The 23,486-nt window shown below is 37.6% G+C and overlaps 1 protein-coding gene and 1 pseudogene across 3 annotated transcripts; both read left to right on the top strand.

Moving 5' to 3' along the window:
• Positions 1–7,089: 7,089 nt before the first annotated feature.
• On the top strand, positions 7,090–9,727 carry LOC149241279 (importin subunit alpha-2-like). Of its 3 annotated transcripts, none has more exons than XM_089373923.1 (6): positions 7,090–8,064; positions 8,151–8,239; positions 8,330–8,461; positions 8,702–8,956; positions 9,047–9,178; positions 9,416–9,727. In XM_089373923.1, exons 1-4 carry the CDS (start codon positions 7,950–7,952, stop codon positions 8,786–8,788), a joined length of 423 nt encoding a protein of 140 aa, XP_089230049.1. In that variant the 5' UTR covers positions 7,090–7,949; the 3' UTR covers positions 8,789–8,956; positions 9,047–9,178; positions 9,416–9,727. The 3 variants fall into 3 exon arrangements, with proteins under 3 accessions (XP_089230049.1, XP_089230048.1, XP_089230050.1); XM_089373922.1 differs by having other exon boundaries at positions 8,148–8,239; XM_089373924.1 differs by having other exon boundaries at positions 7,091–8,064; positions 8,148–8,239; positions 8,699–8,956.
• Positions 9,728–10,104: 377 nt separating this feature from the next.
• Positions 10,105–10,947, top strand: LOC149241278 (protein RTF1 homolog pseudogene; annotated as a pseudogene).
• The last annotated feature ends 12,539 nt before the right edge of the window (positions 10,948–23,486 follow it).

Raw genomic sequence — 23,486 nt, 5'->3', positions numbered from 1 at the left:
TTCATGGACCTGCATGTGGCACATCGAGAGTTGGAGTTTGATGAGATGGTCTCTTCATATTGAGGAGTCACACATATGGATGATGATGTTGGGGTAGATGTGGCTGATTTCATGCAGCACATTAGTACCGTACATCATGGACAGCATGCTGCAGAGGAGATGGAGGCTACTTCATGGACCTGAGCATGGCTTACACTTGTATGGAGATGGATTCTTGATCGAGTTGAGGATGTGACGGGATGCTCTCAGAAACAATTGATGATGGCGTGAGGATGTGCATTCTCATGGTTTGAGCGTGACAGTTGGATTAGCTACCCAACTAGTTCGAGTCATGAGGGGATCCAGTGTACAGAGATGTGTTAGCATTGTGTTGGAGTATCATGGCAGTAGTTTACATGAGGACGATACATGATGAGGTCAACATGATATGTTGCAGGAAGCATGTAGCTTGAGATGGGGGGACCAGACTTCCACGATGAGGAGCAGTATGTGGAGATTCTGACAGGGTGGTTGATGATCATGGATTGAGATGATTTTCGATGTATGACATATCGATGGGGTGTATACCTTCGTATGGTGATCTTGGTGACAGATGGTTGCCAGGATGAGATATTATCGAGGATGACAATGACTTCTAGTGGGGGAGGATGTTAGAACCTGCGATCCGTGCAGCAGGTAGGGCAACTCCACCGTGTGAAGTGCGTGCAAAATATGAAACAAAACGAGCCAAGAAATGAGTTTATAAGGTGTTGAGCGAGTTGAGGGGGCAGTCCCATGAGTTGGGCGGGCCGACCATCCTCTTAGGCAAAATAACACATGTTGAACGAATCGGCTCTGGCGTTTGGTGTGGGTCGGCCGAGTGACACAGCCTGCCACCCACACGTATATATTGGAGGTTGTTTGGAGGCAAACGACCATCATTCGATCAACACGAGTTAGAATAAGGAGTTCTGCAGTGCGTGGTTGAGCCCGCATGACGGGAGGAATTCGGGTGTAAACTCGTTCAGAAAATTCATTCGGGAAAGTCATTCGGATAGTCGTTCGGGAAAATCGTTCGGACATTTGTTCGGGAAAGTCGTTCGGACAGTTGTTCGGGAAAGTCGTTCGGGAAAATCGTTCGGGCAGTCGTTCGAAAAAGTCATCCGGACAGTCGTTCCGGAAAGTCATTCGAACAGTCGTTCGGGAAGGTTGTTAAGAAAAGTCGTTCAGGAAGGTCGTTTAGGCAGAACTCGGGCGAAGTCGTTCGGGTGACCCGGGCGAAGTTGTGTGGCGACCCAAGTGAGGTCGTTCGGGCGAACCAGGTGAAGTCGTGTGGCGACTCAGGTCAAGGTGTGTGGCGACTTGGGTGAACGAAGTTGGGTGAATGGGTAGACGTGTGGGTGGGCGGCTGAGCGAGGGCACGCCGTGCACGCTGGAACGAAGAATCTTGCAAACCGGCGACTTGGGTAGGATGCGCCGTGCACGACGAAACGGACGAAACGGTGAAGTGTTGAGATTGTGAACGAAGGTGTGACTCGTGCGAAGGTGCCTATGTGTGGCGACTTGGTTATGACGAGACGTGCCCAAGTTGGGAAAACAACACCATCGTGCGATTAGGTGAACGAAGGGTTGGTGAGTCGTGCGGCAACTGTGTGGAGGCGCTGATGAGCTGCAGAACTGAGTTTGCCGAAGTTTGAAAATTGGCTAAGTGTAAATTTTGGGTTTTCCAAGATTTAACTTGTACTTGTAAAAGAAGATTAAATATATTGATTCAGACAAAGTCATATGGCAGGGAGTTGCCCCTCCCTTTATACTGTTGTGCATTTCTCTTGTATAAAGTTGTTTATGTGAATATTATGGGCTTTCACTTGTATAAAGGAGCACATTAATAATACTTGGTAACGAAAGTATGAAATGTTAGGCGTAGTCTACAATTGTAAGTATTGGTGAAAAGAAAACGATTGGTAGTGCCGCACCTCACTATAAGCGGTTGAAAGACCACTGCACATGTAGGGGCATGACAGGAACCCTCTTATTTTGCCCCCCCTCGAAATAATAAAGCACAACCCAGAAGCTGTGAAGCGTTACCTGTACAAGCGATTGATTAAAACTGGGCATATTAAGAGGAGTAGCATAGGCGAACAGATTGGTTACTGGTTTCAATTCTTGTTTTTGAGGAGAAGGGTGACATCATCTACAGGTAAACACTACAAGTTCAATTCAAATATCAGGCAAGGATTATCATGGGATGAGTATCGGTTAATACCACTAGAGCATCGTTCCTCGCCCCGTTGGTCAATGTCTCCTCCAGCTTCCTGGTGTTTCTCTCCGAGTGAATGTCAAACACATAGAAGTCTGTCCATCACTTAGCTCTTTGTTTACTGTGAGATAAAACACATTCTTTATTGTATTGGAAACTGCACATATTCTGCACACAAATCTGACGAGTGCCTTTATACTTGCGCATAATCCTGCGTCACACTAGCACTCTGCCTCGCAGATCAGCTAGCAGTTCTCTCCGATAGGAATCTCGGACTTAATAATTAACATTTTAGATAGAAATTTTTAGACAAATTATTTGTATTTTAAATTTTTTTTTTAATTGATCTTTTCACCTACGGAGCTAAAGATAAGATCGAGACCTGTTGAGTTTTGATATATTTTCCGAACTGTGTTGCTTTGTAACTTATAGAATAGAAAATAAATATGAGTGCAATAACATACTTGCAACTGAATCTTGAAATGTCTAATTTGTCTGCAAATGGATTTCTTTATTACTATGTTGATATGTATGTTTACATAAGGCTGTTATTAAATTTATAAAATTATTATTAGTATTATTAAATTTATAAAATTATTATTCAGATTCGCAATTATTTGTATTACTAACATAGTTAAATTTATTATTATTTTTTTTAATGTTAATTTTGAATTTTGGGTGTAAATAATTTCATCAATGTTTTAATTTATATAATTATTTTATATATTTATATATATGCGAATTTCAATATTAAATTATATAATTTATATAATGTTGAGCAACAAGTTTTGTATAAATTTAAAATATGATTAATTTTGAAAAATAATATTATCATCAATATAGATCACAAAAGTCTAAAAGCTAAAATGAAAAATATTCATTAAGATATATATATTTTTTAATTTAATAAATATAATTATATAAAAAATATCTAAACAAATTTTAGAGTAAAATAACTAAAATGTGAAATATATATTCCAAAATGTAAAATAAGATAACTAAAATATGAGATATATATTTTTGAAATTGTAATATATATATTTAAGCTATATAATAAAATAATATTTAAATTTATAATCTTAAAAATATTTCTACTATTATTAAATTAAAAAAATATAATAAATCTAAAAATAAATATTTACTAACATTAATATTATAAAATATTTAGTGTTATTTAATATCCACTTGAAATAAGATTTAATATAGTATTAAATCATATCATATATAGGTTTATTTTCCTTTCTTACACATGTAAGGTTGTCATTTGTATCAAGAATATAGTTTATATATATATATATATATATATATATATAATATGTTAATAATATATATAATGTTAATAGTATTATTAGTGATATAAGTTTTAAAATGAAATGAAAAAAAAACTGATAAATGTAATTATTATATATGAATTTTGGAATTATTTTATTTGCAATTTAGTTATTTGGTAGAATTATTAGGCAATAAGTTTATGATTGGTTCATTATCTTTACATTTTTCTCTTTAGATGAGAATAAAGTGATATTTAATGGACATATAGAAACCTAGTTAGTCAATCGTCATGTAGTTGTGACACATCCTATCTTTATAAGCAATATCCTTCCACCCTCTAGGGACCTTGATCCACTACACAAAAGAGGGGTCGTGTGCATGGAAGTGTTTAATAGTTCAAGACAAAGAATGACAAGGAATATGAGTTATTCAGTTTATGAAAACTTTCACTTAGGGTTTTAATAGATACTATTGATTAATCTAACCAGTGCAGCCATATAAATTAAATAAGATGTAAATATCAATAGACAACATAAAAACAATTACTTCTTTATACATTTAAAAAATAATAACTAAATTATAATTTTATTTAAAATTATTATTATTAACGATAAAAAATTAATATATAAATTAAACATATTTATATTTTAGTCATAAAAATTCACCCACACTTTATCATGGAAATTAACTAAAAAATAAAATAAATACTTAACAGTTTTAGAAATAAATATCAACTTTTAATTTGATTATATTTGTAAAAATATTTTAAAATATTTAATCAAAATTAATTTCTACAATCCATCTAATCAATTAATAATTATTAATTATTAATAATTCCATAATAAACATACCTATTAACCTAATTACGCCGTAAGGCGTTTCCCTTTGAAATCAACTCCCCTCCCTGTACACCTGTCATCTTGTGCACCACAAGATTGTATGTTAGACGATTGCAAAAATTTCAATCGTTGGATCAAAGTGGTTACCCATTCGTTGCAGAAACGGTTTGCTGCAGGATCTGTTTGTTAGATTCTTCCATCTGGGTTTGCGACTTGGCGCAACAGTGCAGGACTGGTGTCTGTTCGCCTGCATATCGGTTTTTCAAACTGTAGTGGTTTTCAAGGTGTTGGATTCTTGCACCTTCAGGTGGCAAGAATTCTGGACCCCAGTCATCTGCTCCTCCTATTGCGAGGACAAACTCTGGTAATTTGCTTCCGGCAACAGGGCTTATAACATCGGGACCTATATCATCGGGTCCTTTATCGTCCTCCGGAGCATTGAAGAAGGTTACCTCTGGTCCCCTGGATTCTTCAGGTGCGCCTGTGAAGATCGTTAGTATGAATCAGAATCAAGCAGTGAGCAACCTTAGCAATGCCGAAGAATATTCTTTCCAGAAGGGATTCCTCAAGATCATATTTTGGATGGTCATCCTCGTGTTTATAATGGGGTTTATAGCAGGAGGGTTTCTCGTGGCTACTGTTCACAACGCAATCTTTTTTATTATCATCGGATCGTTGTTTAGTGTCATTTGCTTTCTGTTCACGTGGAACATTTGCTGGGGGAAGAGGGCTCTGCTTAATTTCTTAGCCTCGAACAGGGATGCAGACTTGAGTAATGCTCGGGACGGACAGTATGTGAAAGTTACTGGGGTAAGTCTTTTGGTTACAAGGCTTTACTTGAGAAATTGCTTCCGGCAACAGGGCTTATAACATCGGGACCTATATCATCGGGTCCTTTATCGTCCTCCGGAGCATTGAAGAAGGTTACCTCTGGTCCCCTGGATTCTTCAGGTGCGCCTGTGAAGATCGTTAGTATGAATCAGAATCAAGCAGTGAGCAACCTTAGCAATGCCGAAGAATATTCCTTCCAGAAGGGATTCCTCAAGATCATATTTTGGATGGTCATCCTCGTGTTTATAATGGGGTTTATAGCAGGAGGGTTTCTCGTGGCTACTGTTCACAACACAATCTTTTTTATTATCATCGGATCGTTGTTTAGTGTCATTTGCTTTCTGTTCACGTGGAACATTTGCTGGGGGAAGAGGGCTCTGCTTAATTTCTTAGCCTCGAACAGGGATGCAGACTTGAGTAATGCTCGGGACGGACAGTATGTGAAAGTTACTGGGGTAAGTCTTTTGGTTACAAGGCTTTACTTGAGAAATTTGTAAAGAGGATTGTTGTATCTATTCCAACACCTTAAATTGCTAAAATATCAAAGAAATGCAAATATCATATCTTTTGCAGGGTCCCATGCTATTAACTCTTATTTGTTTTCCCTCCAGGCTGAGGTAGGTGTGCTATTAGTTTCGATCAACAGCCTGATTATTAAATTAGGTGGACGTTAATATAATTTTGCATTTAAAGGTCGAGAATAATATTTCCGATTACATGATATTAGAATTTAAACTTACGCTTAGTAAGGGTGAAGGTTTGTACACATGCTACACTTCCTATGACACGGGAAGATTTAAGCAAAATTCATGAATGTTGTTTTATCACAGTTCAGTGTTTTAGGTTGTTATATAGAAGTAATTTAATCATAAAATTCAGGCTGTTATGAAGGGCTGCATAAAGATTGATATCACTGAACATTGGATTTATAGGGCATTCTGCATAGATCATGTAATAGAAAAATTCACTACTACAAGGCAGCTGAGAGACGAGAATATCATAATGTGCTTTATATACTATGTCAACCTTGATAATACATTGTCTTTTTGATATACTGACTAATACTTTTATGTTTTGTTTTTGAAAATATTGCTGACATTTTATTGTTTTTCCTTGAAAAAATAACACAGAATTGAATACGTTTAAAACTGTATTTTTTATAATATCATAATGTGCTTTATATACTATGTCAACCTTGATAATACATTGTCTTTTTGATATACTGACTAATACTTTTATGTTTTGTTTTTGAAAATATTGCTGACATTTTATTGTTTTTCCTTGAAAAAATAACACAGAATTGAATACGTTTAAAACTGTATTTTTTATTTAACAGCTCCTTAAAAGCACATTCTTAGCCCTCTGGTGTTTTATTTTTGTTTTTCAGCTTTTTCTGCTGTTGTACTTCTTTTATTTTTATTTTTTATATTTTTATTCGTGTTTTTTTGGAAGTACTGTTAAATAGATTATTTTTTTATTGTTTTTCCTAGACAACATATTAATGATATTAATTAGAATCCAATTTGCTTAAAACTGTTGACGGCTCTTTAAAAGTACATTCTTAGCCCTGCAGTGTTTTTCTTTCTGCTGTTTTCTGACACCATAAAAAACCTCTGTGAGATCGATCATGTTTATGATCAAATAATTTTTGCGGCATTCAAGACTGAAATGATCGAAACATTTGAAAATGATAGAAGTAATAGAACTCAGCTCATACTGAATCCCCAACCACTAAAGAGAGGGAAGATATGGGAGAAACTGACACCACTGAAATGATCGAAACATTTGAAAATGATAGAAGTAATAGAACTCAGCTCATACTGAATCCCCAACCACTAAAGAGAGGGAAGATATGGGAGAAACTGACACCACTAAAGAGAGGGAAGATATGGGAGAAACTGACAACCGTGCTTCGGATAGGGGTTGGAAAATTAAATTATGGAAAGGCAGGTAAAAAATGATATTTATGCAGAAAACTATATATGTATATGTAATCCACTTCCCCTGGAAAGGCAAGTGCAATAAAAAAAAGCAACTTAGAACCAATAAAAATTGATATTTATGCAGTAAATTAGTTCTATTTCATGAGTCCCCAACTGGCCAACCCATGAAATGTTTGGGGGTGTGCTCTGGTCGTTCTAAACACCCCTCCTCCCATCTCCCCAGTTCAGCTGTCCTGGAAACTTGTACACATAGTTCAAATTCAATTGGGGTGCCCAGAAAGTTTGTTTTCCAATCCAAAAAATGGACTTATGCAAATGGGGAGATGTGCTTCCTTTAAATTCCAGAAGGATTACATTTGGGCTAGACTATGTTAGGCATTGCAAGTGGCCCAGTTTTGGGGTCTTCTAAGATGAACCATGCATCACAATCACTTTTGTTTTGCCAAGCTGCGGCAACAGGGAGTTGCTCTTTCCATAAAAATAAGACAGTGCTTAAATTTTGTCCCAACCGTTTATTGGTGCTGTGGAAGACTAGATCTTTGGTGCGTCGCCTGACACACCATTGCATTCACCATTGAACAATGATCTCATTGGTTGCTCAGCTGAAATTTCTATTTTTTGAAATTGCTTACTTTATAACATGTTTTTAAAGGCAACACAACATGTTGCAACTTGCATGACAAGTAATGTCCAACTGTGGGACATGCAAGGACAATGGGTTTAAATTTCTATTTACAATTGTGCATCAATTACATATAAATAATGACTTAAATTAAGCCCAAATATGTTATAGCCAAAATATAACAAGGGAGTCTTACTAAGATTATGTTGGATATGTTACAGTTGGAGAGTCTTCCTGCAATGGTAGCAGGGGTCTGGTCTGATGATCCTACCATGCAGTTAGAAGAACCAACTCAATTCAGGAAGCTTCTCTCTGTTGGTAATAGTCTTGAGTATATGTATCTTTATTACCATTTTTTTTTGTCTTTAGGAAATGGCCATCTGAAAAAATATATGTGACAGAAGGCAGTCCTCCAATTGAGGAAGTTATCGCTGCGGGTGTGGTCCCTCGACTTGTAGAGTTTCTTGCAAGGGATGATTTCCCTCAGCTTCAGGTATGATCTGTTTTTCAAATGAGATTCTAAGTATTGAATTGAAATTATATTGTGGTAATCTAATATCGTTTTAATTTGGTCATATTATAGTTTGAGGCAGCCTGGGCTTTAACAAATATTGCATCTGGAACCTCAGAGCATACCAGAGTTGTGATTGATCATGGAGCTATGCCCAAGTTTGTGCAACTTCTTAGTGTTGCCAGTGATGCTGTCAGAGAACAGGTTGCATTTTGGACCTTTCCATCCATTTATGTTACTTATAAATATTTTTGAAATTTGCCATCTCTATGTTCAATGTGCTTTCTTTACAGGTCTAAGGGTTCTTTTGAACTAATTGAGATAGTAATGTTCGTTTCATTGTAAGGACCATGTATTACAAAACGTAATGTCGGTGATGTACATTTATTAAGCTCCATGGTGTGGTTTGCCTCTCACAATTTTAATCTGTTTGATGGACAGTAGGTTTTAGGTTTTGAAGATCTATTGAGTGGTATTTGCAGTCTCTGCTCTAGCCAGGGAACGGACTATTCAATCAACATGGGTGTTTAGAGGGGAAAAAAAAAGTTATGGCTGAACTGGAGCATTTGCTGCTAGAAGCAGCTGGTCGAACATCTACCAATGATGGAAAGCAGTCCTCCAATTGAGGAAGTTATCGCTGCGGGTGTGGTCCCTCGACTTGTAGAGTTTCTTGCAAGGGATGATTTCCCTCAGCTTCAGGTATGATCTGTTTTTCAAATGAGATTCTAAGTATTGAATTGACATTATATTGTGGTAATCTAATATTGTTTTAATTTGGTCATATTATAGTTTGAGGCAGCCTGGGCTTTAACAAATATTGCATCTGGAACCTCAGAGCATACCAGAGTTGTGATTGATCATGGAGCTATGCCCAAGTTTGTGCAACTTCTTAATGTTGCCAGTGATGCTGTCAGAGAACAGGTTGCATTTTGGACCTTTCCATCCATTTACGTTACTTATAAATATTTTTGAAATTTGCCATCTCTATGTTCAATGTGCTTTCTTTACAGGTCTAAGGGTTCTTTTGAACTAATTGAGATAGTAATGTTCCTTTCATTGTAGGGACCATGTATTACAAAACGTAATGTCGGTGATGTACATTTATTAAGCTCCATGGTGTGGTTTGCCTCTCACAATTTCAATCTGTTTGATGGACAGTAGGTTTTAGGTTTTGAAGATCTATTGAGTGGTATTTGCAGTCTCTGCTCTAGCCAGGGAACGGACTATTCAATCGACGTGGGTGTGTAGAGGGGAAAAAAAAATTATGGCTGAACTGGAGCATTTGCTGCTAGAAGCAGCTGGTCGAACATCTACCAATGATGGAAAGAAAAACCGAAATCCTACGAAAGGGAGACTGGAAGATTCTGATTCAGATGATGGCAGTGACTCGAAATACATTGATGACGATGATTCAGATGATGCTGGGACAGCAAATAGGAAGGCTTCTGGGTCAAGAATGCCCCTGAAAAAGAGATTTGATTCTGGTGACAAGGATGATGATGACAGGGGTTGCTGTGATGATTCCGATAGCGAATTATCCATAGGAAGTGATTTATACAAAGATGATGAAGATAGGGAGCAGCTTTGAAGATATTAGAAGCATAACAATAAGGAGATAAAAACTTTCCAAGTGGTTTATGGAACCATTCTTTGAGAATATCATTGTGGGCTGCTTTATAAGAATTGGGATAGGAATGTCCAGGTCAGGACAGAGTACTTACCGTCTTTGCATGGTAAAAAATGTTGATGTGACAGACCCTGATAAAAAATACAAGTTTGAGAACCGCACCACATACAAGTATTTGAATTGTTTCTAGGGTAGCAAGAGCAATGCAACAAGATGGCAGATGGCCAGGGTGTCTGATTCACCTCCACTTGAGAAAGAGTTTTCAGATTGGGAACGGGAAGTAGAACGCAGTGGTGGTCAGATGATTAGTCGAGCAGAAGTTGAGGAAAAAATAAATGCGCTAAAAAAGATAAATCAATTTGTGTATTCTGCAGAAACTGTAAAACAAATGTTGCAGGAAAAGAAGTTGGCTTCCAAAAGGCCATCGAATGTCGCTGCTGAAAAGGACAGGGTTAGAAGAGAGATGGAGCTAGCGGATAGCAGGCATGATTATTCAGAAGTTGAGAGAATTAAAGTGAGATTGAAGGAACTAGAAGTCCTTTCTCTTCAGAGCAAAAGCAAGGATGCAAAAGCCTTGATGCTAGTAGAAATGAATAAGAAAAACAAGGCTGAAAATTTCAAGCTTCTAAACCTTAATCTTAAAGCAGGTGAAGCAGGGTATGATCCTTTCACTTGGCGTTGGACTCAATCTCAAAATTATTATGATACAAAGGTGAAGGTTGCTGAAAACAACACTGATGCGAACAAAGAGGCAGATGCAGCCAAAGTAGAGGAAGCCATAGCAATAGAAACTGCTGAGGATGATGGAAAGCTTGTCGACACTGATGCTCCTGTATCAGAAGATGCAAGGGTGTATTCTTTGCATGATTTTGAACTTCCAATTTCACTTGCTGGACTGCAGAAGTATGGGGGTGCTCAAGGGGCCCCTTTAGTTTTTATGGCTAGAAAGCAGAAGATTGAGTCAACTTGTGGAGTGCAAGTTCCTAGCAATGATGGAAGGAGGCATAACCTGACATTAACTGTGAATGATTACAAGCGTAGAAGAGGCCTGCTGTTAAAATAAATAATGATATTTTCTCTGCTTGTTGGTTTCCCCATTTAATTTTTATATGAAAGATTCGGAAATTTCCTTTTGGGATTGCCAGACACATATACAGAAAAGCCTTAAAGTGAACATTTTGTAAATTGTTTCAAATTCTATATGTAGTGTGCCATTATAGGCACTTTAAAACACAACTGCAATAACCTAGTCAACCAAGGATTGTCTTTTAACAGTAGCAACATCATGGATTGTTGGCAGGCATGAAATCAACAATGTGTTAGAAATATAGGCTGTATTTTCTTGACATCTAAAGTTCAAGGGTGTTTTTTTGTCTCAACCATTATGCTAAAAAATGGTATATAATGTTCCAAAAGGATTCCTTTCCTCTAAGTAACACTATTCCACTGTAAGTTATCATGCAGTTGGTGAAACATGGCATTTTATGTTGTTTGAGATTGATCTTGAGTGATGCCTTTTTCTAAATTATTGTTGAAATATGTATTGTTTTTCATATTCATGTAATAAATGCTATGTTTTATTAATTTCTTTTGTTGTAGTATAGTTTGCTTAAATGCTTTTAGAGTTGTGGTTGTTTTGTTGTGCCTAGTTGTTTATTCTTGCTTTCGATTGATTGCAATTCTATCTAATAAGCAACTATCTTTTACATGGTAAAAAAGTTTGGCTGAATCGAGGAAAACATTCGAAAATCTAGAAGAACTTTGGTTCAGCCAAATAATTCAATCTATTGTTTGTCCAAAACTGAACCAAACCAAATCCAATTTTAACCCAAAAAAATCATCTTCCCAAGAAACCCTAAAGAATTCTTAAGAAAATGCATTTTAGCTTTCAAGCCACCAATGAATATGATATTTGCCCATTTCTTCTCCCTGTCCTGCCAATGCTTGTCACTACTCCCTCGTTTAGGAGATAGCCATGGGAGATTTCAGGAGACTATGCTGCTGCTGATGCCTAGAGAGGTTTGTCTATTCTGTTCATGTGTGAAGTCTCGAGGAGACTGCATTTGTAGTTGGGAAACTGTTGCCTGCACCTTAAAGGCCTGCTTAGACCTTCATAAACAAAGTTACACTCAAATGAAGCATGCCAACCGAGCCAACACACTAAATAAGTAGATTCCACTAGGTATTTAGTCATATATTCTCTGTTTGCTATGTTCTTATTTAATTTTTATTTTTCAACTTGAAAGGGTGTACCTAATGTCTGTGCATATCCTTCTTACTTCCAGAACACCTAGAACAGGTTACATGACCTGCATTATCAAAAGTAGAATCACAACACACGCAAACAAATACATACGCCCACCAAGCACAAGAAAATAGTGTGATGGCTATCAACTTTTTAAAATCAAACTTGTAATAATCTCAATAATAAATCTAATGTTCTTTAGAGAAGACCTGCTACATTTTGCTGGGTTTCGTACAGTTTATTGTGTATGATAAGGAAATACATTTTCTTGAAGGCATTGCATCAGAAGGCTCAACGGCCTTTGAGCATTTTTGTAGGGGTTTATGTTATCCAATCATTAAATTTTTGATAAAATTAGTCTGGACTATCTACATACCTATTTTTTTTCAATAAATTTGAAGAAGTGCATGTTTTTGCTTTAATAATATGTATACTCCTGAATTTTCTGAACTGTAGTTTTGTGGGCCAATTGTTTTCTGTATTGTATGGTATTGTATGGTATCCACATTTGAATTTAGATTCTATCTTGATAACTATCATTTCTTAGTATGTTTTTATGAATATATTGCATTGTAAGTGTTCTTTCTCTTCTTACATTGGACAAGAGAATACGGCTGTCTTTGACAATGTGAAGTTGTTGAAGATGCAAAAATTCCCTTTGCTTTACATGAGCCAACTTGACCTTCAATAGAAACGTTGCTAAACACAATGAGAAGTTTCATGTTTCTTTAGAGAGCATCCCGATAGGCTTGTGTAATTCCTGCATTGCATTGTTTTGGTTGATGCCTTGCTGAGGAATCATTGAGACTCATCATGGTTTTGTGGTCCAATCAGAACCTATTCAATACTCACCTTCATTGACTATATTAGTTGGACACAAGCCCTGTCAAAACTCTCAAGCCAGTAGGGCTCGGGCACAATGTTAGTTCCTCAATACGGTGATCAAAGTCTGTCTTCAACATTACAATTGTCTTCACGCATCCTTTTTCTAAATAAATCTATATTGCATGCGCTTGAAGGACTAGCTTTGAAGTCTCTATTCTCCAGCAATGTTCAGGTCTAAGTTCATGTAGGCAATTCTATGTTGAAATTATACTTGCATACCGGAATCTGATATTGGTGGAAGACCGTTACTCAAATGTCTGCCAAAAAGAGCACCCATTCTGACACACCACCTATGCAAAGGAAGAAGCCTCACAAGTGTTTGGGCTCCTTTTCTCTATCATGGCTGGGGAAGTAGCCAAGAGTAAATATCTCTGCAGGTATGAAGTCCAATAAAAATAATGTATAAGACATATTTGACAACCAACAATTGCATCTAAAATGCAAAATATGTTCCCGGCCTTTCAGAAAATGTGGAGTCCAGCAGAATGTGAGGCCACCACTATCATCGAAATTCCAACCAGATATGAATCTTTCAACCAGATATGAATCTTTCAGTCTTACGGTATTATGGGACAATAACATCACTGATATATGAACTATATATCAAGCTTTCAATCCTAAAATATAAGTGTTGGATGCTTCATTGCAAAGCCTAGAAGCCTTCTTTCAAATGTAACAACTGGATGATGCACAGAAGTTGATGCTAATAGAAGTCCGTATGGAGCGACCAACCCTTAACATGGTGGTGGGCTCTTGTACGAGAAGCCTTCTTTCAAATTTAACAACTGAATGATGCACAAAAGTTGATGCTAAAAGAAGTCAGTATGGAGCGACCAACCCTTAACATGGCGGTGGGCTCTTGTACGAGACTTAGTCAACTCAAATTCACCTCCTACACAAACTTTGATATGGTTCAAGCAAGAAATGCAAGATAGGTTATATACCTGAAGGGGAAAGCAGAGGAAATCATGAAGCAATGGATTCACGTAAGGCAAGTACCTGGTCAAAGGCATCAAACAATATTTTTGATGGCTTCAAGTCCATGGTGATGAACTTGGAAGTTCCTCGACTCACTTCGCAGAGGACTCTCAACCAAAATATCCAAAGAAAAATGGACCTGCTTAGTATAAATGCTTTGGAGAATTCTTTACAAGTAGCTTTCGAGTTTGAGGCCAAAGCTTCAGAAGAAAATGTACTAAGCCTCCACCAACTAAAGCAAGGTTCTCGAAGCCTTATCTTTTAGAAATGTCTCTATTAGTAACTCAGAGCAGCCTTTAAATCAGGGAAATGATTACACAATAGATAAAATTGGCCAGCACTTATCAAAAATTCCATCCAGCCAGATAGTCGATGCTCAATCCTACTTTATATTTTCTAAGGACAACCAATAACTCCACGAGGATAACATGATCCCTATTTAGCAAATACACCAGCTGCCCGCTCAAATGGCTGGTACCTTAAATCATAGCCCTGTATGGATAAAAACTGATGACTACGAGTTACATTGGCTCTATATATTGATGACAGTTTCTTTAGCTTTGCCAACAATCATTGTACTCTAGTATAGACTAAATGGACACTGGAATTTCCATTATCCAGAAGATGGAATCTTACCCAAGGCATTCACAAAAGTTGTTGCCAACCCACAACTGGTTGAAAATAATCTCCATCATCATAATAAACTTTATGCCCATAATATGCACAAATGGTAACACATGATACATCTCCCAAACCAATGGAGTCCAACTAAAGTCTAATCCGAGATCCTCCATTCTCAACACCTTATACATAAAAAAACTTGTTTGTAATCGGCCTCTCTTTGCACTTTTGGGGCAATCACTAGTTATATTAAGTTACTTGAAAAATCGGTCTCCTACAATGTATTTTAGGTATCAGAGGAGGGAAACGGTTATTTCTATTGATTGAGGAATCATTTAGGCAATTTCCATTGATTGAGGAATCATTTAGGCAATTTCAGTCTTGTAGAAAAGATTTGTGTTGGTTCAGCTTGGGCTCGAAACTTTTTCGTTGTCATCTAATTAATGAATGCATTAGGTTGACCATAACAAAATATCCATTTTCAGAATACACATTATCGTCCACCCTTGCTTTCAACAATGCCCATTCACATGTCGCTATTCTTCCCCACTCTATGCCTTACGGCGTTTCCTTTGCAACATAAGGTGCAAATGCTAGTTTGATTATATTTGTAAAAATATTTTAAAATATTTAATCAAAATTAATTTCTACAATCCATCTAATCAATTAATAATTATTAATTATTAATAATTCCATAATAAACATACCTATTAACCTAACAAGGTTTATCGCTATAGTGGATTGGATGGGTTGCGAATGGTTAATAAAGTCGCCGTAGGAATACATTAGAGTAAACAAGAGTGAGGAACGGTGATGAGAAGCGGAGCATGGAGGAAGATTGGACTCCTCCGATGACCCGCCGATGGTCAATAGATTTGGATAAAACCACTTTTAATTCACTTGGAAAATATTCGAGTCTGAGGAGCAATTTATTGTATTGTTAATATAAAATTGATGTGGGAAATTTAAAAAACTATTAATAATAATATAAATATTTAGTGTGAATAATAAATAAAATATTTATTAGGTAAGATTAAGTAATATTTATATGTTTTTAAAATTATATTAATAACAAAAAAAATATTTTAATATGGATAAAGTGTTTTATAAATAAAATATTTTAAGATCATATTAAGTAAAATGTTTAATGTTATTATGCATATAAATGTATGGTTTGCTACATTAAGAAGAACATTTCTTATGTTAGGATTTATAAGAACGACCCTTACAATCAATATAGTTGGATAGAGATTGCTCACATTAATGATAAAAGATTGTAAAAGTGCGAGGAGAGCAATTAAGGAAGTTGTTGATGAATCTCTTAAAATTGGCAAGATAAAAATATACAAAGCCCTAAATAACAGGAAAAAAGGCAATATATTCGTAAAAGACAAGAGAATCTCTTACACCTCTCTAAGATAGCTCCTAAAAAATTTTGGAGGTAGATTCTAACTAGGAATACTAAAGATAATAATAAAATTGCTTTACAAGACTGGAATTCCTATCTTAAAAAGCTTTATGAATCTCCAAATGCCATGAATAACTTTGAAACTCTACTCACAACGAAAGAATTTTTCTCATTAGAAGACATTGATTTTGGGGTTAAACGCCTGGCAAATGGGAAAGCTAAGGACATTGAAGGTTACCAGGTGGAAGGAACGATCTGCGACATCGGGCGAATAGCTAGGGTTTCTAGATTTTGTAGGGGTTGATCTCCATGGAAGGGCGCAAAGGGGGGAGCTCCCCTCCCTCCTACATGCAGGTTGTGGCTAGCAGAGGGAAGAAGCTAATAGACAATGACAGAGGTCCTTCAGAGGAAGGGAGAAGGAACATGGAAGAGGAGCCAGATTGCGCCAAAACTAGGGAGAATAATAGCAAAAAGGATAAGGAGGAAGAAGACAAGGAACAAGGAACAAAAGACAAAGCTCAAAAGGGACCATGTAAACCCAAAGCTGAGATCACACCTAGAGTAGTATTAGATGATCCTGCTCTATAGGCACACAACGACCACATGCGGACATATGCAATCATTTGTAAATTCATGGGATTATGACCCACTGAAAAAACTATACAAACATGGATTAAATACCACTGGAAACAAAAAGGAAGCATAAACCTACATCTTGGGTCAAAGGGATTATTTACTGTGGTCTTCACAAATATTGAAGATAAGATAGAGTGTTTGAAGGAGGGCCCTACTTCTATGCAACAGCAGGCCTTTATGTGTGGCTGTAGATTATGAATTTTTTCCCTGAGCGTGAGACTTTTACTTCAGTCCCGGTCTGGGTAAGAATCTACTCTCTACCTCTTGACTACTGGAAAAATGAATCGTTAGCTGCCATTGGAAATAAATTAGCGCGTTTTCTCAAAGCTTCTCAGGCCACCAGAAGGAGAAGATATACCTCCTTTGCAAGAATATGTGTGGAGATGGATCTCTCTAGAGCTCTTTTGGATGAGGTTATCTTCGAAGTTTTTGATGAAGAATGGGTGCAAACAGTAGATTATGAGCATATTCTATTCAGTTGCCGCAAATGTCATGAGCATGGGCACCTATTCAGAGACTACTCTCTCAGTATAATAGAGAATAAAAGTAAAGCTAATACAATGAAAGAAACTGAAATCTTTCACAAAGTGGCACACAAAGGAAAAGGGGGTAAAAGGGGGCTAAACAAACATGAAAATGAAGGGCAACAAGCCAGTCAGAACAGGTTCCAAGTACTTGAAAAATATGAAGTGATAACAAAAGTAGATTAGGCAATGGGAGGAAGTCCAAGGGAGAAAGAGAAAGAAGAAGACTGTGAAAAAACACAAGATAGTAATAAACAGAAAGAGACTATGATGAGTGATGCAGAACTGGAGATGGACCAGGATATGACCCAGAGTGAGATGGAAATGGAGGACCACGAGCTACAGGAGATTCTTTATAGAGAACACCTAGATCTAGAAGGGTTCTTGAAACAGGGAACCATAGGACGGGTAGACTTGTTACCTCAGGAAGAGTTCAATAGAGTACGGTAGCTGTTCATATGGAAAACTCAAGCTAATGAGCAGGAGAGGAAAAAAAAACATTGAAAGGAAGGGTAATTAAGGTGTGAAAACTATGAAAACCACACCAGGATTAGTACCTAAAAACCCAGGAAAAAGAGACATAGGAAAAAGCAGCACGAGCTATTGATGGAATGTGGAAAGCTAATGATAGACTGAGGTAAGATGAAAGATCTAACCAGCTACTCCTTTACAAATATTTAATAATGATGTTTACATCTTGGAATACAAGGGGTCTAAGTAGTAAAATAAAACAAAGAATACTTAGCAATAGAATGAAACAAGCAGCTCCAGATATGATCTTTATCCAGGAAGATAAGTGTTCCACTCTAAAGATAAAACAAATACATAACAAATGGCTCAATTGATTTGAGTTTCTATAAGTCAAAGTAGAGAATACAAAAGGAGGCATAATCACTCTTTGGAACCCCCAAAAGATTGGCATAATAGATGCTGAGGCATCTAGGAATTATTTATCAGTGGTCATTCAGCCTGTGCAATATAAGGATACCTATTTGGTCACAAATGTTTATGGCCCTCAAAGAATGGATGATAAACTCAAGTTTCTAGATTCTCTTATGGATCTCAGAGACAGACATGCAAGAATACCTTGGATTATGGGGGGGGACTTCAACATGATCAGATCACTTTTGAAAAAAAAGGGGGAACTAGAACTCTAAGCAAAGACTCTTTAGCACTTCAGACTTTTATAGATAATATGAAGTTAGTTGACACTGATACGAGCAATGATCTCTTTACTTGGAACAATAAAAGAGGAGGAGAGTCTCATGTAGCCTCAAAGTTAGATAGATTCATTATCTCAGAGGACCTTATGCTCATTGACAGGGAAATAATATCTAGAGTTCTCTCCTTTGGAGGCTCAGATCACTAGCTGGTTCAACTGGAGGTTCAGGGAATTGGTACCCCCAGGAATAGACCTTTCAGATTTGAGAATATCTGACTCACCCACCCAGATTTCATCAGCAAAATTAAAAATTGGTGGTCAGAAGATTTTCAGATTCAGGGTACAAGAATGTTCCTTCTACACAAAAGACTAAAGCACATCAAGCTCAGGCTCAAAGAATGGAACAAGAATGAATTTGGGAATATTTTTGTAGCAAAAAAAATTGTTGAAGATAAAATGCAAGAACTCAATCAAGCCCTTATCATGGATGGCTTTGACAAAGTCAAAAGTGATCAAGTAGACAAACATCATCAAGATTGGGAGAATTTGTGTAAACAAGAGGAAATATTTTGGAGACAAAAATCTAGAGTTCAATGGCTAAAAGAGGAGAGCAAAACACAGTATTTTTCCATAGATACACCATGGCGAATAGAGCTCACAATAGGATATCGTCGATCAAGAATGAGGAAGGGAATCTTATGAACTCCCATGATGATATCGAAGCTATGTTAGTTCAGCATTTTCGAGGTATAGCAAAGGAAGCCATCTCATATAGAGAGTATTTTGTTAGGGACCTAACAAGACATATACCTAGGCTGGTGTCTGGAGAGGATAATTTCAACCTTAATAGGCTAGTGACTGAAGAGGAAGTTAGTGAGGTCCTCAAAGAAATGCAGAATGGAAAAGCGCCAGGCCCTGATGGTTTCAATGTGGATTTCTTTAAAGTTTACTAAAATATTGTTAAACAGGACATTGTGAATGTAGTGGAAGATTCCAGAATGAACAAAAATAGTTTGAAGGTGCTCAACACCTTCTTCATCTCCCTAATCCCTAAACAGGACAATGCTCAAACTCCTGATAGGTTTAGACCCATAGCTTTATGCAATGTGGTTTACAAGATTATTTCCAAGGTGGTGGCCAATAGACTCAAACCTCTTCTTCCTACACTAGTTTCTGTGGAGAAATTTGGTTATGTGGAAGGCAGAGAAATTCTCAATAACATCATTCAAGAACATGAGGTGGTGCACTCATTGACTAGCAATAGGAAGGCTGGAATGATCACGAAATTGGATCCAGCCAAAGCTTATGATAAGTTGAATTGGACCTACATTAGGAAATTTCTTATTGCCTTTGGGTTTGACCATAACTGGGTCAGATGGGTCATGGCCCTAGTAACTTCCTCCAGCTTTTCAATATTGGTTAATGGTTCTCGTTCCAAGACTTTTATTCCTTCAAGAGGTCACAGGCAGGGAGACCCACTCTCTCCCTTTCTCTTCATCCTCATGATGGAAGGACTTGGTCGGTCTATCAAGCGTGCTAAAGAATTTGGTAAGATTAAGGGCCTACAACTATCTGAGAATGGATAGGCCTTGGCTCATCAACAATTTGCTGATGATACCATGCTGCAGGGAATCCCCACAGTTAGAGAAGCTCTAGCATATAAACAAATCCTCAATGACTTCGCCATGGCTACAGGTATGGAAGTTAATCTCTCCAAATCTATTTTTTTTTCTTTGACACCAATATTGCTATTCAGAGGAATATCTCCAGGATTATAGGCTTTCAAAGGGATGTCCTCCCTTCATAATATTTGGGAGTTCCTCTAACTGCTAAAACTCTGCACAAGAGCATCTAGGAGACGATGATTAATAAGATGCAGGATAAAATTAGGAAATGGACTATCAGATCTTTAAATTTGGCTGGTAGGTTGGTGCTAACAAAGGTTCTTCTTCAATCAATCCCAATCTTCATGCTATCAGCACTCCCAGCACCAAAAGGAGTCTTGCATCAAGTCAAAACCATCCAAAGAGACTTTCTTTGGGGTAAGGGGGAGGAAGGAAGAAAACAGGCTTTAGTATCTTAGGAAAAAATCGGTAAACCCAAAAACAATGGGGCTCTTGGATTGGATAATCCGGAGATTCTTAGCAACATTTTAGGGGCTAAACTATGGTGGTCTTGGGTAAAAGATCCAAGGGATTAGTGGGCTAGTATCTGGAAAGAAAAATATGCCAACTCTTGGCAAAATAATGATCTCATAAAGATGTCTGGAAGTATAAAGGGCTCATACATCTAGAATAAGGCCTGGGAGAACAGAGGGTTAGTACAAAAAAATAGCTTCTGGGAAATAAGAGAGGGAGATCTAGCTTTATTTTGGGAGTATAAATAGTAACAAGAACCTATACTGTTAAAAGAGAACCTTTTGGACCTCAAGAACAAGACAGACACCAAGGGTTATCTAAAGTCAAATATTTTTGTTACAATACTAAAAATGCAGGAAAATGGAGAAATTGGATGAACATTGATTGCAAGGGTGATAACCCCTTGAAAGTGAGAGCAGAGGCACTTAGGAAAATGTTGGAACAAAGGAAGATTTTAGTGATAGGGGGGCAGGACCAGCTTAGATGGGGCAACAATAATGAGGGCACCTTTAATCTTAAGGAGGCAAAATGCATTCTCCGTGAGCTGGATTCCTATGTTCTGGATAGGATTTGGAAAAACATATGGAGGCATCAAGGTTGGATGAAGATTAAACTCTTCATGTGTCTGGTTCATCATAAGAAAATTTTGACTTGGGATAACATTAGGAGGAGGGGTGTTTTGGGGCCTTCCAGATGCCAACTCTGTGAAGCCCAAGAGGAGACAATGGAACATCTTCTCAATAGTTGCATTTTTACCTGCAGGTTGTGGGATACATTTGCCAACATTTTCCAACAGACCGACAGGGACAAAGGGAGTATCATCAATACCTTAAACAATTGGAGAAGCAACTTTTCTAATTACGAATTTCTTGTCTCAGTGTGGGCTCTTACGCCAAGCTTCATTATATGGTATGTCTGGAAATAAAGGAACAAGAGAATCTTCAAAAATGAAAAGAATCCCTCCCAACACCTGTTTGAGTAGATCTTAAAACATCTTAAGGAGACGGTTTGCACTACAGTGCGAAATCCCCCGAAGAATCCACCCTCAGAAGCTGAAATGTGGATTCTCAGTTTGTTTGGTATGCAGGGGCTTATTCGTCAAGGACTGGATAGGAAGGTAATGAGAATGGATATTGAGAAGGATTTCTAGCATCCTCCCCCTCAGGGTTTTCTAAAATACAACATTGATGGGGCTTCAGAAGGCAACCCAGGAACTGCTGGCATTAGAGGGGCGTTAAGGGATGAAGATGGTTAGGAAAAGCCACTAACAACATGGTGGAATTAATGGCTCTGGAGCAATGTTTAGATTTTCAGAAGCAGGATAATTGCCAAAATGTGATTGTCGAAGCTGATTCAAAGTTAATCATTAACTCGGTCGAGAGAATTAGTTGTGGCACGACGCCGAGAAAAAGTCTCAAAACACTAGAGGCTGATCAATGTTTTCCAAAGAATTCAAAGTCACCTCCAATGCCTTCGGATAGTAAGTTTTACCCACGTGCAACGAACGGCCAATAAACTGGTGGATATTTTGGCCAATCAAGGAGTGATCTGTACCGAAAGCAGGGTCTTGATGGGTTGGAAAGAGATGCCTTAGAATAGATTAAAAGCACATTGTCACGACCAAGCGGATGAGGACAGGGTGGTGTTTCGATACAGAGCCATGGAGGCGAGTTCTAGATGATTTGGTTTCTTTATGATTTGCTATTATTTTCACAGTTTGGTTTTGGGTGGGATGTAGGCCATTGTCGGCCTCAACAACCATGGTAAATACAAACTCAGAGACTACCAGTGGATATTGCGCGCCTGTCTCAGTTTGGCGGATCGTCGACCGAAGGGAAGGAGTATCATCTCTCATGGGTTTAGGTACAGGCGTAGAGGAGATGGTAATAGGGGCTGGAATCCTAGCTTTCTCGGTGGCCATAATACCCCAGATTTTCTCTCTCTAGAAGCAAAACCACTCCCTTGGTGGTATACGGTTTATTGCTGGCCTCTCAAGTGGGAAGTGGTTTTTCCAAATTGGCAGCGATTCCACTCATCAACCTACACGTGGCATAGAGGAGGGACTGAATACCACCTTCATCATGCACTAATGTTTGGGGCTTTAGACCTTTGTGATATGATCCTCAACCATCGGATTACGGTCAGGAATGATCATGCAGGTTGGTGGTTCCTGGGTGTTAAGCATCAGGCTTCTTTGTACTATGATATCTTCCTCTATCGTTGGATCAGGCGAGAAGAATGGACGGTTCTGATTAAAGATGCTAGTTTGGTTGTTCAATTTCGTGGTTGGAATCGAGGATTTTCGCACATTCTTCTGACCACTCAGCCTAAGCATTGTCGATATTTTGAGGGTTTTGAGGTTATGTTTGTAAGGTCGGCGGCTTTTAGAGATTAGTTTTTCCTTTGTCCATAGTTCCTTATGGACTGTTTTCTTTTATGTAAAATATTTTATGTTTTAATGAAATAGAAGGTATGACTCTTGCTTCACCAAAAAAAAGGAAGGTTACCAGGTGGAAATCTTAAAAATTGGAGGTCTTGTCCTCATTCCCCACATCCACAAGCTTTTCAATCAAGTGGTCAAGCAAGGGTTCCCTAAACCATGGACTCAGAGCCTCATTATCACAATTTTTAAAAGTGGGGATACAAATAGCCCCTCTAATTTTCAAACAATTATGATCAACCCTCTCTTAGCCAAGTTATATGGTAATATTTTGGAAAAGAAGTTGAGCATATGGCTTGAAAGTGAAGGTAAGTGGGCTAAAGGCCAAGAGGGTTTTAGAAGGCGTCACTCAACAATAGACCACCTCGTTACGCTTAGGATCATTGTGGAGGAATGTCACAATGATAAATCCAATATCTTTTGTCTCTTTGTGGACTTTAGAAAGGCTTTTGATACAATTCCTAGAAACAAACTATGGAATAGATTAGAAGAGCTAAAGGTTCCTTTCGAGTTGAGAGCTTCCGCTATAAGGTTATACGAGAATGTAATTGCCAAGTTAAAGAGC

Source organism: Pinus tabuliformis, chromosome 8, assembly GCF_031772625.1.
Source record: "Pinus tabuliformis cultivar Carrire ecotype Pingquan chromosome 8, CPIR1, whole genome shotgun sequence".
Classification (NCBI taxonomy): Eukaryota; Viridiplantae; Streptophyta; class Pinopsida; order Pinales; family Pinaceae; genus Pinus; species Pinus tabuliformis.
This window is presented reverse-complemented; position numbering and strand designations above follow the sequence as displayed.